Source organism: Papio anubis, chromosome 3 (assembly GCF_008728515.1).
Source record: "Papio anubis isolate 15944 chromosome 3, Panubis1.0, whole genome shotgun sequence".
Taxonomy (NCBI): Eukaryota; Metazoa; Chordata; class Mammalia; order Primates; family Cercopithecidae; genus Papio; species Papio anubis.
Genome location: NC_044978.1, coordinates 17,288,568 through 17,306,936, shown reverse-complemented (window position 1 = coordinate 17,306,936; position 18,369 = coordinate 17,288,568). Strand labels below are relative to the sequence as shown.

General features: G+C 35.2%; 1 protein-coding gene across 2 annotated transcripts in view; it reads left to right on the top strand.

Annotated features, from left to right (window-relative positions):
* Nucleotides 1–18,369, top strand: part of GALNTL6 (polypeptide N-acetylgalactosaminyltransferase like 6) — a 1,207,198-nt gene that overhangs the window by 505,277 nt on the left and 683,552 nt on the right. For both annotated transcript variants that reach the window (XM_003899362.5, XM_003899363.4), the window contains one exon: nt 14,083–14,249. In XM_003899362.5, coding sequence (XP_003899411.2) covers nt 14,083–14,249 — 167 coding nt within the window. The remainder of the gene's footprint in view (nt 1–14,082; nt 14,250–18,369) is intronic.

The window sequence follows — 18,369 nt, the reverse complement described above, 5'->3', positions numbered from 1 at the left end:
GATACTATACTTTGGTTACTATAGTTTTGTAATGTATTTTGAAGTCAGGTGATGTGATGGCTTCAGCTTTGTTCTTTTTGCTTAGGACTGCTTTGGCTATTTGGACTCTTTTTTGGTTCTATGTTAATTTTAGGACGGCTTTTTCTAATTCTGTGAAAAATAGTGTTGGCATTTTGATAAGGATTGTGTTGAACTTGTAAATTTCTTTGGACAATATGGTCATTTTAATGACATCAATTCTTTAGCTCCATGAGTATAGTATATTTTTCCATTTGTTTTATCTTCAGTTTATTTCATCAGTGTTTTGTAATTTTGCTTGTAGTGAGTTTTCACATCTTTGGTAAAATTTATTCTTAGCATCTTTTTTTGTATCTATTGTAAACAGGATTGCCTTCTCAATTTCTTCTTTGGTCTACAGAAATGCTACTGATTTTTTGACATTAATTTTTTGTTCTGAAACTTTACTGAAGTTGTTTATTAGTTTTAGGAGCTGTTTGGCAAAGTCTATAGGGTTTTCGAGATGTATAATCATGTCATCAGAGAAAAAGAAAAATTTGATTTTATCTTTTTGTATTTGGTTGCATTTATTTCCTTCTCTTGCCTGATTGCTCAGGCTAGGACTTCCAGTACATGTTGAATGGGAATGGTGAGAATGCCATCCTTGCCTTTTTCCTGTTCTTAAGGGGAATGCTAGTTTTTGCCCATTCAGGAGAATGTTTGACTGTGGTTTTGTGGCTCTTATTATTTTGAGGTAAGTTTTTTCAATGCCTAGTTTGTTGAAGGTTTTTATAGTGAAGAGATACTGAATTTTATCAAAATCTTTTTCTGTGCTATTGAGATAATCATATGACTTTTTTTTTTTTTTTTTTTTTGAGATGGAGTCTCACTCACTCTGTCCCCCAGGCTGGAGTGCAGTGGCGCGATCTAGGCTCACTGCAAGCTCCGCTTCCCGAGTTCACGCCATACAGGTGCCCGGCAGCTAATTTTTTGTATGTTTAGTAGAGACAGGGTTTCATGTGTTAGCAAGGATCATCTCGATCTCCTGACCTCGTGATCCGCCCGCCAATCATATGACTTTTGTGTGTAATTCTGTTTACGTTTTGAATCAAGTTGATTGATTTGCATATGTTGTACCCATGTTGCATCCCAGGAATAAAGCCTACTTATCATGGTGAATTAACTTTTTGATGTGCTGCTGAATTCAGTTCACTAGTATTTTGAGAATCTTTGCATCTATGTTCATCAGGAATATTGGCCTGTAGTTGTCTTTATTCGTTGTGTCTCTGCCAGATTTAGGTATCAGAGTGATGCTAGCTTTGTAGGATGAGTTAGGGAGGGGTCACTCCTCCTCAATTTTTTGGAACAGTTTTAGTAGAATTGGTACCAGCTCTTCTTTGCATATCTGGTAGAATTTGGCTGTGAATCCTTCTGGTCCAGGGCTGTTTTGGTTGGCAGATTTTTTATTACTGTATTCAATTTTGGAACTTGATATTGGTCCTTTCAGGATTTCAATTTCTTCCTGATTCAATCTTGGTTGCTTTATGTTTCCATGGATTTATCCATTTCCTCTAGATTTTCCAATTTGTGTGTATAGATGTGGTTGTATTAGTCTCTGAAGATCTTTTGTATTTCTGTTAGATGAGTTGTAGGGTCATCTTTGTTGTTTTTTATTGTGCTTTTGGAACCTCTCTTTTTGCTTTGTTAATATAGCTAATGGTCCATTGATCTCGTTTATCCTTTCAAGTAATCAACTTTTGGTTTTGTGATCCTTTGTATAAATTTCTAAGTCTCAATTTTATTCAGTTCCACTATGATTTTAGTTATTTATTTTCTTCTACTTGCTTCAGGGTTATTTTGTTTTTGTTTTGTTTTCTAGTTCTTCTATGTGTGATGTTAGATTGTTAATTTGAGACTATTCTAACTTCTTGACATAAGACTTTAGTGCTATGAACTTTCCTCTTAACACTGCTTTTGCTGCATTTCAGGATATTGATATGTGTGTCTCTCTTTTTTATTTCAAATAATTTTTTATTTATATCTTAATTAATTTGTTTACTCAAAAGAAGCAAGTTGTTTAATTTTTATGTAGTTAGGTGTTTTTGAGAGCTCTTCTTGGTATAGATTTCTTTTTTTTTTTTTTTTAAGACAGAGTCTCACTCTGTTGCCTAGGCTGGGGTGCAGTAGCTCAATCTGGGCTCACCACAAACTCCGCCTCCCAGATTCATGGTGATTCTCCTGTCTCAGCCTCCTGAGGAGCTCGGATTACAGGCACACACCACCATGCCCAGCTAATTTTTTTTGGATTTTTAGTAGAGACGGGGTTTCACCATGTTGGTCAGGCTGGTGTCAAACTCCTGACCTCATGATCTGCCCACCTCAGCTTCCCAAAGTGCTGGGATTACAGATAAGAGCCACCATGCCGGCCTAGATTTCTATTTTTATTCCTGTGGTCCAAAGGTATAGTGGGTATGACTTTGATTTTTTTGAATTTACTGAGAATTCCTTCATGGCAATGCATGTGGCCAGTCTTGGAATATATTCTGCATGCAAATGAGAAAAACGTGTATTCTATGGTTGATTGGTGGAGTACTCTGGAGATGTCTATCAGTTACAATAGATCAAGTGTTAATTTAAGTTCAGAATTTCTTTGTTAGTTTTCTGCCTTATAGATGTCTTTAATGCTGTCAGTGAGAGCAGCACCCCCCCACACCCATTATTGTGTGGCTATGTCTTTTTGTAGACATGTGTTTTATAAATTTTTATGCTCCAACATTGGTATGCATATATTTAGAATAGTTAAGTATTCTTGTTGAATTGAACTCTATCATTATGCAATGCCCTATCATCATTATATAATGTCCTTCTTTTTCCCTTTTTTGCTGTCATTGATTTAAAGTCTGTTTTATCTGATATAGGAATAATGACCCCTGCTCTTTTTTGTTTTCTGTTTGTATAATCTTTCTCCAACCTTTCACTTTAAGCCTATGGGTATCCTTACATTTAAGATGGTTCTCTTGAAGACAGCAGATGGATTGGTCTTTTATTACTATTATTTTTTAATCCAACTTGGCACCCTGTACCTTTTAAGTAGGACCATGTACCTTCAAGGTTAGACCATGTACATTCAAGGTTAATAATGATATGTGAGGTTTTAATTCTATTGCGGTTAACTGGTTGCTTTGTAGTTTCTACTGTGTAGTTGCTTCATAGATTCTATGGGCTATGTACTTAAGTGTGTGTTTGTGGTAGCAGGTATAATTATTTTGTTTCTGTGTTAAGAACTCCTATATGGATCTTTTATAAGGTTGGTCTATTGGTAATAAGTTCCCTTTGTGCTGATATGTCTGGAAAATATTTCTCTTTTGCTTAGAAAGCTTAGTTAGCAGTACATTACTTTTTTTTTTTTTTCTTTCTTTCTTTCTTTTTTTTTTTTTTTTCAAGAATGCTGATAGTAGGCCTCAATCTCTTCTGACTTACAAGGTTTCTACTGGAAAATTGCTGTTAACCTGATTTTTGTTGTTGCTGTTGAGAATCTGACCTTTTACTCTACCTGTCTTTAAGATTTGTTGTTGTTGTTGTTGTTGTTGTCCTTGGACAGACTGGTGATTATATGCCTTGGTGATGTTTGTTTTGTATAGCATCGTATAGGTGATCTCTAGATTCTTGCATCTGGACACCTATTTCTCTAGCAAAATTAGAGAATTATTTTTGCATTATTATCTCAAATATACTTTCTGAGTTGTTTACTTTTTCTTCTTCTCTCTCAGGAATGCTAAGAATTCATAGTTTTGATTGCTTTACATAATCCCATGTTTCTCGAAGACTTAATTCATTTTCTAATTTAAAAAAAACTTTTGCTTGACTAGGTTAGCTTGAAAACCTGATCTTTGAGCTCTGAAATTCTTTTTCTGTTTGATTTAGGCTACTGATGAAAGTCTTCAACTGTATTTTGAAATACATTAAGCGAATTTTTTAATTCTAGAAACTCTGGTTATTTTTTTAAGATGTTAATCTCTTCCTTCATTTATTGGCTTTCTTTGGAAGTTTATTTGTGTTGATTTTCAACCTTGTCTTGAATATCATTCATCTTCCTTGCTATCCAATTCTTTACCTGCCGTGTTGGGGTTTCTATTTTGGATAGGGATTATTGCTGGAGAGCGAGCGTGATCCTTCTGTGCTGTCACAATGTTCAATTTTTTTTTTTTTTCCTGGTGCTAAAAATTCTTATGCTGGGTCCTTTTCATCTGGAGATCCTGGCACTTCTAACTTTTGTAATTATTTTTGTGTGAATAGGATTTTTTTTTCTCTCTTTCCCTATAATGTTGTTTTATGTTCTTTCCCTCTACCCCGTTCCTAGGGGGTATGACTGTAGAGAATGTTGGATAGGGTCTTTTGGCAGAAGTTGTGTGGTTTTATATTGGGCTGTGCAGTTCCAGCTACAGGCCAGTAGATATCACTTCTGGGTAAAAGCCAGCTGTGGCTGATGTGGCTGGGTATATATATTTGATCCTTGTTTACTGCGAGATACGCCTGAAGCAACGGACTGATTCCTGGCATACACAGTGGCCTGAACTCCCTGCTCAGCTACAGGGAGTGAGCCAAGATGGACAGAGTCAGGCCAGGTAGGTCTGCCTAAAGGTTCCCTGAAGGGAGAATCCAGGGGGCAGCCACCAAGCACCAAGAAATGTGCATAGGCCTGGAGCTGGGAAACCTCTTGAGCGGTAACTTCTTTGCACAGGGAGGGAGGGCAGCCTAAAGTCTTAATCCAGGAGGGTGGATGTTCTATAAGCTTAGAGATCTGTCCAGTCATGGAGGGGAGAGGGCCTCACTTCACATGGTCTCTCCACAGAAGTGGTTGACACTCAGGCTGTTAATATGGATGAGTGAGCTCTCTGAATGCCTGGAGATCTGCCTGGGCATAAAACAGAGAGTGCTTTGCGCACTATGGTCTCTGCATAAGAAGGGTGGGACAGCTCAGGCTGTTAATCCAGGTGAGCATATGCTCTGAATGTCTGGAGATATTTCTGAGCATGGAGTAGAGAAGACCTCTCTGTATCTTGATCTCAGGGGAGCAGACTGGGACATCCAGCAATCACACATACACACACACACACACACACACACACACACACACACACACACAGAGGCAGAGTTGCCAGGTCACCAAGTGGGCCCTGGCTGCAAGTCTCCTCACCCAGGAGAAATCATGGTTGCAGTAGTTCTTCTCTTGCCCTAGACCTGTGGCAAGGGGAGGGCACAATTCCAGTGCCTACTCCTGGGGCATTTTCCACATTTGCTGCTCAATTCTGGCTCTGGAGGCTCCTACCAAACTCCAGAGCAAGCACTTCAATCCCTGGCCTGAGACTAAAATACCTGTATGGCTACACTTGGGTTGCCAAAGAGTGACCGACTCTGTATGCTCCTGGATTAAAAATGGCATCCTGCTCTCAACCCCAGGTCAGGGAAAATGCTGCCACTTTTCCCAATGTCTTCCCCTCTCAGCTTCTCCAAGTCTCTCCCCAAGTTAGCTCCAAAGCTGGGAGAAACAAAGTGGTCTCCCTTGACCTGGACAAATACCCAGTGGAAAGGTGAGTTACAAAGGAAAACTCTCTGCCCCTCTCATGTATCAACACTTGACTCACTTTTGACAGCCAGATGCTGTCACAGGGGCTGTTTGTACATAGTCTTCTCTTTGGGATCTGGGGTGTCCTTCACAATTCCAGTAGATTCCCATTTTTCTTCTTGAATTAAAGCTCACGGTGTTGATCTTTATGTACTGTTTTGCTGTTTTTTCTGTGGCTGAGGCCATCTTGAAATAACAACAGCAAAACTTTCTTTTTTATATTGAATTATTCTAGCTAAAATTGATAATTCTGTGTTGAATAGGAGTCTCAAAATTGAGTATCTCTGTCTTGTTCCTGATCCTAGAGGAAAAGCTTTCAATTTTTCATAATTGCATGTAATATTAGCTGTGGGCTTTTTACATATGGCATGTATTAAGTTGAATTAATTTTCTTTTATTTCTAGTTTGTTGAGAGTCTTTACCTTTAAAATGTATCTATTTTGTCGATACTTTCTCTGCATCTATTGAGATGATCATGGGTTTTATTTTTTTATTTTGTTAATATGGTGTATCACATTAATTAATTTTCATACATTGAAACATCCTTGCATCCCAGGGATAAGTCCAGCTTGATTATGGTGTATGATCATTTTAAAGCTCTGTTGAAGTTAGTTTGCTGGTATTTTATTTAGGATTCTTGCATCTATATTCATCAGAGATATTGGCCTAGAGTTTTCCTTTCTTGTAGTGTCTTTGCCCATCTTTGACATCAGGGTAGCGCTGGCCTCATAAAATGAGTTTTGAAGTGTAGGGCTGTAAATTTTTATTTGGTATCAGACATTGTGATTTTACCTTCAAAGGTGAAAATATTTTGTATTACTATAAATATTATTGAGCTTTGTTACATAATGAATTTAAGTTACATGAAAACAGTTTGATACTATAAGATCTTGCTTTTAAGCTAAGTTGGATCAGAGCTGTATTTAGGCTAGGGATAATTTGCCACCCTGCTGAGATAAAACCCATCTAACTCTTTCCATATTCCACCGAATTTTCCAAAAGCATTATTTTATACCCTATGCAAATGTTAGGTATTATTTCCTCTAATCCATTCTTGGATTTTATTCCCCAGATCAGGGCTGTTCCTTTGTATGCTTGCACTGATCAGTGCTTAGCTGAAGATGTGAGGAGGACTCTGCAGATCCCCTAAGTTGTGTGTGCAGCTCATTCCTTTAGAGTGCTCTATCTTGCAAACTCTAGCCACGTTAGTCCCCAGGACTCTTGGCTCCATTTTCTTATCTTAGGGAGATCATTTGGATCTGTCTGTGTTTCTCTTAAATTCACCATGCCCTGGAATCTCAGACTAGAGTATAAGCAGGGGAAATTGTATCCTGTTTCTGAAAGCCACTATTGTTTGTTGCTTGATATTCAATGCCTTGAAAATAATTGTTTCATATTTAAAAATCTAGTTGTTTAGTTGGTAATATGGTTTGGCTCTGTGTCCTTACCCAAATCTCATCTTGTAGCTCCCATCATTCCCACGTGTTATGGGAGGGACCTGGTGGGAGATGATCGAATCATGGGGGAGGGTCTTTTTTGTGCTGTTCTCGTGATAGTAAATGGGTCTCACGAAATCTAACGGTTTTAAAAACAGGAGTTTCTCTGCACAAGCTCTCTTTTTGCTTGCTGCCATCCACGTAAGTATATTGACTTGCTCCTCCTTCCCTCCCTCCATGATTGTGAGGTTTCGCCAGCCATATGGAACTGTAAGTCCAATTAAACCTCTTTCTTTTGTAAATTGCCTAGTCTTGGGTATGTCTTTATCAGCAGCATGAAAACAGACTAATACCGTTGAATCAAGTAGAAAGGTAAATATGGTCCTTGTTAGTACATTTGACTAAAAGAGGAAATCTCAAACATAATTTTACCTGGAAATAATATTAGACAGAAATAGCAAAAATCTGTATTGTTATTTAAATACACAAAACCAATATAGGAATATTGTGCATAGTGGGCACTATTTCTACTTATTTTAGCCACCTGATAATATAATATTAGTGACTGTTAGAGCCTCTATTCAAATGACAGTTCATCATAAATTTTTTGTGATGGGTATTTTGTCATACATTTTATTGAATTGTTTATCTACAAAAATATTTATGGAGGATACAGCATATATGTCACAAAAACGTTTGAGCTAATCAAGTAATTGCCTACCCCTCCTTAAAATATTATAATATTTATATAATTTAATTAACTCTATTAGTATAAAGATGCCTTAAAGGGCCAATGATAGAATGACATTTCCAAAATATTATGTAATCAAAAGTGAAGAATGCTGGATTCTTATTCATTGCTTGTGTTACCTCCTGTGTAGGCGATAATTACTGAATTTTCAGAAAAACTATAAACTTCTTAGTTCAGGAACAGTGCCTCATCGTTGTATCACTTTTTCACCCGGTACAATGCCTTTCCAATTAGATTGTAAAATAATTAATGTTTAACTCTCTAAAACTCTGTCTCAATTCTCAATTAAATGGGGGGCTTAACTGGATGACTTCTTAAATGTGGTTGCAGCTCTAATATCCTCTTGTCATGCTTCTATAGATATGGGGCTGTAAATATTCTGTTTTTCATCGGTGAAGAAATTCAATCTCTTTCATTTTTCCATTAAATTTTGTCCAAGAAGTAAAATGTTCTTTTCTTGTTTTGTTCTAAAGAAGGTGGAAGACTGAAATGGTTGATTTCACTAGTGTCATTTGCCAAATACTTGTGACTATATTCCTTCTGTACAATATGAGACTGCACATTCTGAGTCCCTGGACTGCATGACTAGTTCTGACCAATAAGCTGTAAGCAGGTAACAATATGCCATTTTAGGGATACATCATCTAATTACTAGCTTAATATCCATCAGTGTTCTCATTTATATCTACCACAATTATTGACAGTGGTCAAGATGTTGGCTATTTCTGCTAACCACAGTGAGCAGAGACCCTCCTTCCAACTAGTGTTGAACAGATAAAGGAAGCAAGAAAGAGAATAGTTATTATTTTAAGCCATTGAAATTTGGGAGTGGTTATTACCACCACATAACCTCCTGACTATTGTTATTATATAGGTAAATAAAAACCAAAACAAAACAAAAAATAAAGCCATACTTTGAATAAGCTAACAGAGTGATCTAAAGATTGAAATATTTAAACATTCAAACATTTTACTCAAAAGCTGCAATCTCAGAGCTAGAATTTTTTAAATGTGAGTTTTAACACTCTTTCCAAAACAAAACACACAACAGTAGGCAGTGAGAAGTAATGTTTAAGTGATGGTGAAGAATACATGAAGGTTTTAAGATCTCCAAATGAAAGTTCACCTAAATGCCCATAATATAAACATTGACATTGTTGCATACATACTAAAGTATCTCTTTTACACAAAAGTAAGTCACTGATAAGTCTGGTATTTATTCCAAGTATTTGTAATTAAAATTTAATTTTTGGCCTTTTTTATTGTTGGAAAAAACACTTATTTTAATAAAATCAGTGAAATAAGATAAATTAATGTAACCATGAAAGGAATAAATGTTAAGTATGCATTAAACAATACTATTGAACTATATTTTTAAAATCTTTCAGTTTAGCAAATGCCAATATAAAAAATCAGAAAGTATTTATTCTGTTTTGGAAAAACAGAAGAATATGAGAAAATTTGCCATTGAGGTTTCATTACTTTGAAAGGTCTAGCAGAATGTTTACAAAATAATTTAGGGTTGTTTTTCAGATTTTTAAATGCCTTCACAACTTGTCATTTCTCTCAAGTAAATTTTTAAATGACTCAAACTATATCTTTTGTCTTCCTGGTGCTTTTAAAATTTGAAGGATTAGTTTTTATCCATCTATATAAACTGCAGCTCAACAAACAGATGTCCTTACCTCTGAGCTATTCCTAAACTGCAAGGTAATTTTATGCAAATGCTTATCTGAGAATAATACAGCAATATGAAATGCAATAATTACACCCATATTCCTAGAAACCTATTTCAACACATGTTTTCATTTGTCCCTATTTTCATCTTCTATTTGTGAATTTATATACATTTGTAACCATAAAAAGCATATAAATTGTGTTTGACTTTATTTTACTTATTTATTAAACTCAGTTCCATATTGGTACATCATCTTCATATTTGTAAACTTTTATTCTCAACCTGACTTGACATCAAACCTAAAATATGCAGGCGCAGAGCCTTAATAAAGCCCTGGATGTGCTTCACTATTTCTAGTAATACTATGGGGTAGTCATCTGGATCACAGCTTCTTGAATCCAATGCCTGAGGTTGGCAGTGATTCAGTTTTTCTTTGGAGCAGCTTAAGTGCTAGAATGACCAAATATAATTCAATCAGATTAAGTGCTTTTACAAAGGAGCTGGCTTTCCTTCGAGTGAAAATCAGATCTGCACCCTCATTATTTTTTGCTAGAATTATTACAAGGGCTAATCTTTCTGCTTCTAGTCTCTGCCATTTGCAACACATTGTCTGCCCTGCTGCCAAAGGAATATGTAAACACGATCCAGTCTTCCTTGCGATTAACAATATTTGAAGTACTTCATGTTGACTGCAGGCTAACATCCAAATTCCTTAGAATCGTTTTCAAGATTCTTCATGATCTGTTCTCAACATACAGACTCATTGATAAAGATTTCCTTAATTCTATCAGACAAAGTTAGTCACACTTCCTTCAGGCTCTCAATGTCTATGTGCCATCTATTATGTCACTTGTCTTCTTTGAGTCTAATCATTTTATATATCTGCTTACTGGTCTGTGAACCCTTAAGGGAAGAGACTGAAATGTATTCATCTTTGTATCCTAAATGTCTCTCACTGTTTCTTCTGCAGTTCCTGTCTTTACTAGTTCCACATCTTCTTCCACAGAGGATTTGACAATGAAATAATATAATTTAAACAACAATGACCGTAATAATGTCAGTATTTATTAAACTCTTGCTATTATTAGCTATGATGCTATATGAAGTACATTACATAGATGACCCAATTTAATTCTCATTAGCACATTATGCAGAGGTATTTTTTTTTTCTTGCTCCCACATTATCCTGTGTGAGAAAGTTAATCTTACAGAGGGTAAATAACTTGCCCATTGTCACACAGGCAGTAAGTGGCAAAGCTATCATTTGAACCTCGATAGTTTGATCATAAAGTGTGATGTGACTTTTCAATATTTGATACATAATCATCAGGCATGAAATAGTAAGGAGTTTATAATGTAGTCTAATTGAAAAATAAGTTACAGATGTCAATGTAAAAAGGCAATGTTACTACTAATAATCAACTAATGAGGATGAGACCATTTTTATGTATCCACTGTAAAGTCTTCATAGTTGTGTTTCATAGGCCTAGAGACGTCTCTGAGTAGAGCACCAGTAATAATTCAAAAGCTGAAAGAAGTGATGAAATGCATGTGTGATCACTGTTTTTTAAAAACTTATTTAAAATTATCTCCAAGTATAACAAACTGCAACCTTCCCAACTCAACAAAAATAAGAGTGTTGCCTATTTGACCAGCACATTGATTAATGTGAATCTTGACGAGGACATTGATTCAAGAGACTGTTCCCACCAAGTGAGGTATAACTTATTTGCCTATGTCTAAGTTTGGGTTCCTCTGGAAGCAGACCTTGAAACAAAAATTTGACTATAATACTGTTTAGGAGGTAATCACAGAATGTAGAGTGGTGCGGTGCGGGCAATGTGAAAAAGGAAGACAGAAAAGGGAAAGTAACCAGTAAAAGATGCCTTGTCAAACTGCTGATCACTGTGGGCAACTGTGGTATAATCTTGCTGGGAAACTATGGGAGAAAATATAGAACACACCTCAGGGTTATCCCACCATGTGACTATTTATTCTCTAACTTCCATTATTCGTTGGTTGATACTTGTTCTAGGGGAATTAATTTCTCCCAGAACTTCTGATCTGCCCTTTGTGCAGAGATGAGACAAAGTACTCACTTTGCTATCTGCAGAGATGTATAATAGGACCCTCTTGGCTTATACTGGAATGGTGAATGCTAAGGAGGCATTGATGCACCAGCATCATCTACTAGAGCTTATCTCTCATGAGCCTCTTCCCCCAGCAAAATAGATTTTTACCTTGAGCTATGCACCCACATATATATAGATAGATAGACATCTAAATTGACAGATAGGTGTGTATATGATATATGAAAGCTGCGTTGCAACTGGATGTCATTTTGACATCTCAACAATACATGGTCAAAATTGAATTCATTATCGTTGCTCTCAATCTTTGAAACCTTCAGTGCGTCCCTCACACAGGCTCCTCTGTCATTCTGTATTTTATTGGATCAGTTGTCCATGTCCAAAATGTAAGACTCCTCTTTAATCACATCTCCTAGTTACCAAGTCGTGTGAATTCTCTTCCTACGTACACTTTGAACCTGTCCTCTGCAGGCCACCTTCAGTTCTCACTTGAATTTCTACATTTTCCAAATTGGCTTATGGGCCTCTCTCAAATAATCTTATAGCACTCTATTAAACTTCTACACTATCCATTTCATTTTAAAATTGTAACTATTTATCTTTCTGTATCTCTCATTATAATATAAATGTCTTGAGGTTAAGAACTAGATTTCGTTCATTGTTTTACCTCAACTTTCGAGCCTGACCTATATCAAATCTTCAGTAAATTATTGTGACATGAATGAATGGATGAATGAATGAATGAATAGAATGAATCCTTTTATATTTTGTGTGTGAGAGTAATTTGATAGTAATTTGAGCTTAGGCAGATATAAATTATCGAAAACATTTTGAAAGAGAAAGCCTTTGTCACACATGATTGGTCTTGCATTCTTTCTTGTCTACCCTTTCTCTGATTGGATTGTATATGACTCTGAAAAGTCATGAGCCTATTGATTTTTTTCTTTTTTCCTTTTTTTTTTTTTTTTTTTTTTTTGAGACCGTCTCACTCTGTCACCCAGGCTGGACTGTGCGGTGGTGCGATCTCATCTCACTGCAATCTTTGCTTACTGGGTTCAAGCAATTCTTTTGCCTCGGCCAGCCGAGTAGCTGGGATGACAGGTGTGTGCCACCATACCTGGCTAATATTTACTTTTGGCAGAGATGGGGTTTTGCTATGTTGCCCAGGCTAGTCTTGAGCTCCAGGACTCAAGTGATCCTCCTGCCTTGGCCTCCCAAAGTGCTGGGATTACATCCATGAGCCACTGTGCCTGGCCCCTGTTGATGGTTTATACGATATTACTCTGAATGCAAGTCCTCTTTAATTAATAGGCAAGTGATATGTACAATAGCTTGCCCTGATGTTTAAAAAACAAATGGCTTCATTGGGAATATCACCCTCATTCTAAGGACATTGTGAGGTGTGATGGTTCTCACAAGTAGGTGCAACATTATGAATATTGATATATCAAAGCACAATTAGTTGGGCTCTTTGACTTTGTTCAGAAGAATCAATGGCTCCGCATAGTTATGACCAGGTATGCTGAACTTCAGAAACACTATTTTCCAGATCTGTGCATTATAAGCAAAAACATCTATCTTACTACACTCCCATGGAAATTACTGACAGATCTTTTTCATATTTATATATATTTTTTGACATTTAAGTTATCCTAAAATGAATTTCATGTTTTTACAGCATTTTTGTGCCCATATCATGTTATAATTTTGATGGGTTTTCAAACACTTTTCATTGTCTGAAAATGTCAAAATTTACTTGTTTAATGAATATTGTTAAAAATAATAAATTATTAGGTTAAATAATGAATAAAGGAATACAATTTTTAAAATACTTCTTTTTCATCTTCTCAGATGGTTCCAACAATGAAAAAAAATGAATCTGAGATTTCTTTTTAGAGTTTTCACTAGGAATGTGATAACATCTTGATTTGGATCTTAATTTAATCTTATTATGTGGTTGTGCTCAGTTAACAGTTATTTTACATTAGATTTTAATTTATTCTGTTTAGAGGCTATGGTTGTTTTTCCCTTCAGGCTTTAAATACTGTCCAGCCATTGAAACACTCCATGACTAAAACTGACTAATTAAACATAAATATTACAGAAGTTAAATTTTTAGATCTCTTCAGGAAATCCATCTAAATCTTAATTATGTGCTCCATGGAAACAGTTTTAAAGCATATTATTCATCCTTATTTCTATTATATAACAACAGGAAAAATGTACATCAACAAGAGCACAACATTTCAACAAACTGACGAATTTGAAACCCTGATACCAAAGAGGATAAAACAGTTGTTTCATTAAGAGTGAGTGTGAAAGGAGATCATTAATACATTCCATGACGGAGCAGAATAACAATCATGCTGTACAAACTCTGGTTGGAAAGTATTAGACCAAGTCGTGTTTCCACAGTTGTCTGATAACATAATGAATAAACAACAGAATAAGATATACAAGGGTTTTGCATTTGATACACCATTTTTTTTTCCCCTCATCTCCAGCTGTAAGCACAAGATGTATCTGGAAAGGCTGCCAAACACCAGCATCATTATCCCATTTCATAATGAAGGTTGGACTTCACTCCTGCGGACCATACACAGTATAATTAACCGAACCCCAGAGAGTCTGATAGCAGAAATCATTCTAGTAGATGACTTCAGTGAGAGAGGTAAGATACAGTTGATAACATTTTATCTGATTCTGCTACCATTCACATAATCATTAAGGACTTTTTAAAAAAGTTAATGGGAGCTTCTTTCTGATTCCATCTGAAAGGCGATTATGAAGTTTTATCTATGTTGTGATTTCGTAAAATATTGACCAAATGCAAAAGAAACTTAATGAGAAGCTATCGGTTTCATTTGGTAATCTATAAGAAATTTGCATTACAATCTCTGTTGCAAATTAGACAGGTGTTGGCAAAATGCCTCAAATTCTACTTTCAGCTTCAGGACCAACACTGCAAAATATGTTATTGTAAGTACATGTGAATGGTAAAATATTTGAGTTAGAACTATAAAATCTGTTCCTGTTTCTGAAAAGTATCTACTCTATTATTTACCAGTATGACACATACTCCAGGCTGTGCTTGTGTTACTTCATAAATATTAGAAATTATAAGGGACACAGGTACATATTTTTACTTGGTAATTCTAGCTATTTTATCTATCTGAACAATAACAGAAACAATCTAGTTTAATAGTATATTACAAAATTTAACATAAGTTTTAATACTTTTATAATTTTATATTTACCTTATAAAAATTTTATAATTTTGTAATTTACTTTCTATTGTATAAATATACTATAAAGTACATTTTATAATTTACCTTATATTTTCTTGCATGAAGGAGCTACACTTAACTGTATATCTGTTAGAAAGAATGACAGTAAACTATTTTGATTGAATATTATTCTTATGCCTCAAAAGAGAATACAGCTTGAGATCACATGGGTTAATTAAGTTTTGGAAGTTTTAATTCATGTTAATTTGAAGTTTTGGAAATGTTATTTGTCACAAAAACATCTTTTATTCATAGTGTTCAAAAATTTTGCAAAAGACTGCTTGATGTGCCAATTGTGAAGTTTCTTTGACAGAGGTAGTCAGTTAAAATACTGGTCTTTATACACTCCTTTTAAATACTGATCCAGAGGTTGCCTAGTATCAGTAGATACTGGGACTTAGGTGACAGAAATGAGGTTGTTTGACACTACACTATTAATATGGCGGAGGTTGCAGTGAGCTGAGATCCCACCACTGCACTCCAGCCCGGGTGACAGAGTGAGACTCCATCTCAATCCTTAAACTATCAACCTGGTCATTTAGGTTTGATTTTAAAGAGGTTTTTGTCTCGTGTTACACAGGTAGGCATGCATTTAATATTACCTAATAATAGTCACTGTCTAAAACTGAACTTTTCCGAGATTTGAAAAACAATGTAAATGGTATATTCACTTTTTTATTCTAATTGAGGTTACTATTTCACAGCAGTCATTATTACCTTAGGCTAAAGATTGCTTCTTAATGTGTTAATAAAGCATTGATTTCAAAAAGTGAAAAAGGGGATAAAGATCTGAGGCTGCAGATTGCCAAGTGAATGGTCTTTGTGATTGACTGGTACTAGGAGAAATAGGCCAGTGTAACTTTTGATTATCTTGGTAAACTATTTATTACAGTAGAATTTTGACCTGGGGGGTAATAGAGTGAGAAATACTTGGTAGCAGGAAGTTATGGTGTGTAGAACATGTCTTGTTAAATATTTCTCAGAGATGTTTTTCAGTTGAAAGTCTTTGAAAAGGTTGAAAATCCTGGCACCTACATTTTCTTGGTTCCAAATCACCGTCACCTTTGGTACAGTAGCAGCTTTGGTGGACTATGTTTCTGTATGTCATGTTAGTTGGGAAGAAAGTAGACTGTCAATGTAATTAGTGAAGGGGGTAACAGAAAATGGTTAATTTAGGAACATTAATGGTGACTTTTGAATTTCCTAATGGGCATTTCTAAGGGATAATCATTACTTTAATGCTTAGGTAAAACTTTCATTGAGATATTCTACTCTTATGAGCAATCAAGTTGAAAGTATAATTTTATAATCAAATGTAAAAGTAAATTTTGAAAGAAATAGGTGATAAAATGCTTCTATAGTATTTTATAATACATCATAATTTTAAAATTATATAAAATAGGAAAGACTCTTTTTCCAAGTTTTTGCTTTAGATTATGAAAATCTCATCTGAGAGTATTGGTTGATGTATATTAGCACTTGAATGGACTTAGAAGCATCACTCCTGCTTTCTGAATTATGAGAAATATAAAGAATTAATGTAATGAACACAGGTCAGAATCCCAACACCATTAACTGTATGACATTTGGTAAATTAACTTTCTCTGAGTGTCTGTGTTTATCAAAATGAGAAAGATAGTGATTCTTCATGGAGAGGTTATGATGGAGGGCTGCCGTGGATGTTTGAGTGAATCGCATGCTCATGAGAGAGTGATTGCTCTCAACTATTGATTTCTTCTCACCAAATACTCTCCTACCGGTGTAGTATAAATAGTCTATACTTTTTGGAGAAGAGACTCTCTTAATTTAATCAAATATGATCCACAATAATCTATCTCTCTATCTATCTACCCATTTATCGATTTATTTATCTATCGCCAGAATCAACAGAAGAATTCATTTAGTGGCCATTTAAAGAGTATCATGCTAATTTATATTTGGAGAAATTAGGACTGCTTTGACATTTAAAACATCTCCAATATGGCCAATAAGCTACTACAAGCATTGAAGTAATATAAAATTCTGAGAATTTAATCAATAATGAGATGATGTTATTTATCTAAATTAAATGCATGGCCTTAGAAGAGTGTTTAGCAGAATCCTTTTCAAGATTGTTTTTACTACTACAAGAAAAGGAAGATACCCCAAGGCATCACTTGTTTACAGGGCCTCTAAGAGAGAAAAACTTTTTCTGCTCCTTTTTATCTGATACATCTGTAGCTGTGCTGTTAAAAGCTATAATTAACTTACACTTTTCTTAGAAAATTCCGCAAAACTATAACCCTATAATGTGTAGAGTTCTTTTCACCCACTCTTTAAAAGTCAGATTAAGTAGGATAGATGAATTTCAAAATACAGGAAATTATAGGAATTCTGTTGGATTCCTTAAGGAAGTTAATTTTTTTTTTTGTTTTACACTTTAAATTTATTTTTAGAAATACATCTCAATTTCATTTCTGTTCAGTATTTGCCACCTTTGCACTATTAACTTTTTCAGATACTCTACAAGATCCGTGGCCAAAAGCACTAAACTTTAACAAGACTTAATCAAATATTACTGCCTTATATTTTATATCTTCCAGATCAATAGAATAGCTATACATGACCAAAAATATAGGAAAGCCAATATTTTAGACATGTCATTAGCATGAGTCACTTGCTAATTACTTGGAATTCATATTTACAAGTATAAGTATATAGTAATTGTTAAATTCTGTAATAGTGGTGTTCATATCAATAAAGTAAAATACCAAATTATTAGATAATTACAGAATAATTCTAAACTATTACCAAGTGATTTAGAAAAATCTGCTTAAATAAGATTGACCTAGTTCTCAAAATGCTTTAAAAAAAAGTGAATATTCTATCTCGCAGTTCTCAGTTTAGACATTTTTCCTAAAGCAAGCTTGGTAACAGAATGTCATTTTAGCCTCAGAACATAAGTCCACCATCTATAAAAACATGAAGGTGAAGGCCTGTAGGTAAGTTTTCAACAACCACCGCTGTGTTTTGCTATCTGAAGCTTACCAAAGTTAGTGAGTGTGGCTATTTTTTTTTTTTTTCCAGTAAGCTCTGAGAAATACATTTAACAACTTAACTTGAGGCCTATAACAAGGCTTCATGGTGACTTTAAAGCAGGACTAATCCTGGGCTTATCTCCAAATTCCAGGCAACCTTAACAGCATCCACATGGAAAATGTTGAAATGTGTAAAATAAGCTGGGGCTTAACCTCAGAGATAGGGTATATTGGACCTGACAATTCTCTGAACTTTGCATGCTTAGATGAATGCAAGTCTAAATTGAGGATAGTCACAGGAGAGTTGCTGACACACTTACCTTAATGCAAGTATAGAGGCACTACTGTATACCTGAGTACACACACACAAACACAGGCACACATGCACACACTCACTCATTTCTGCTCCTGCTTGTTTCAAACCTCCTGGACAGAAGGGGTAAGTAGTTGAATATTTGAGTTTCAGAAAGATCTGTTATTCTCCATG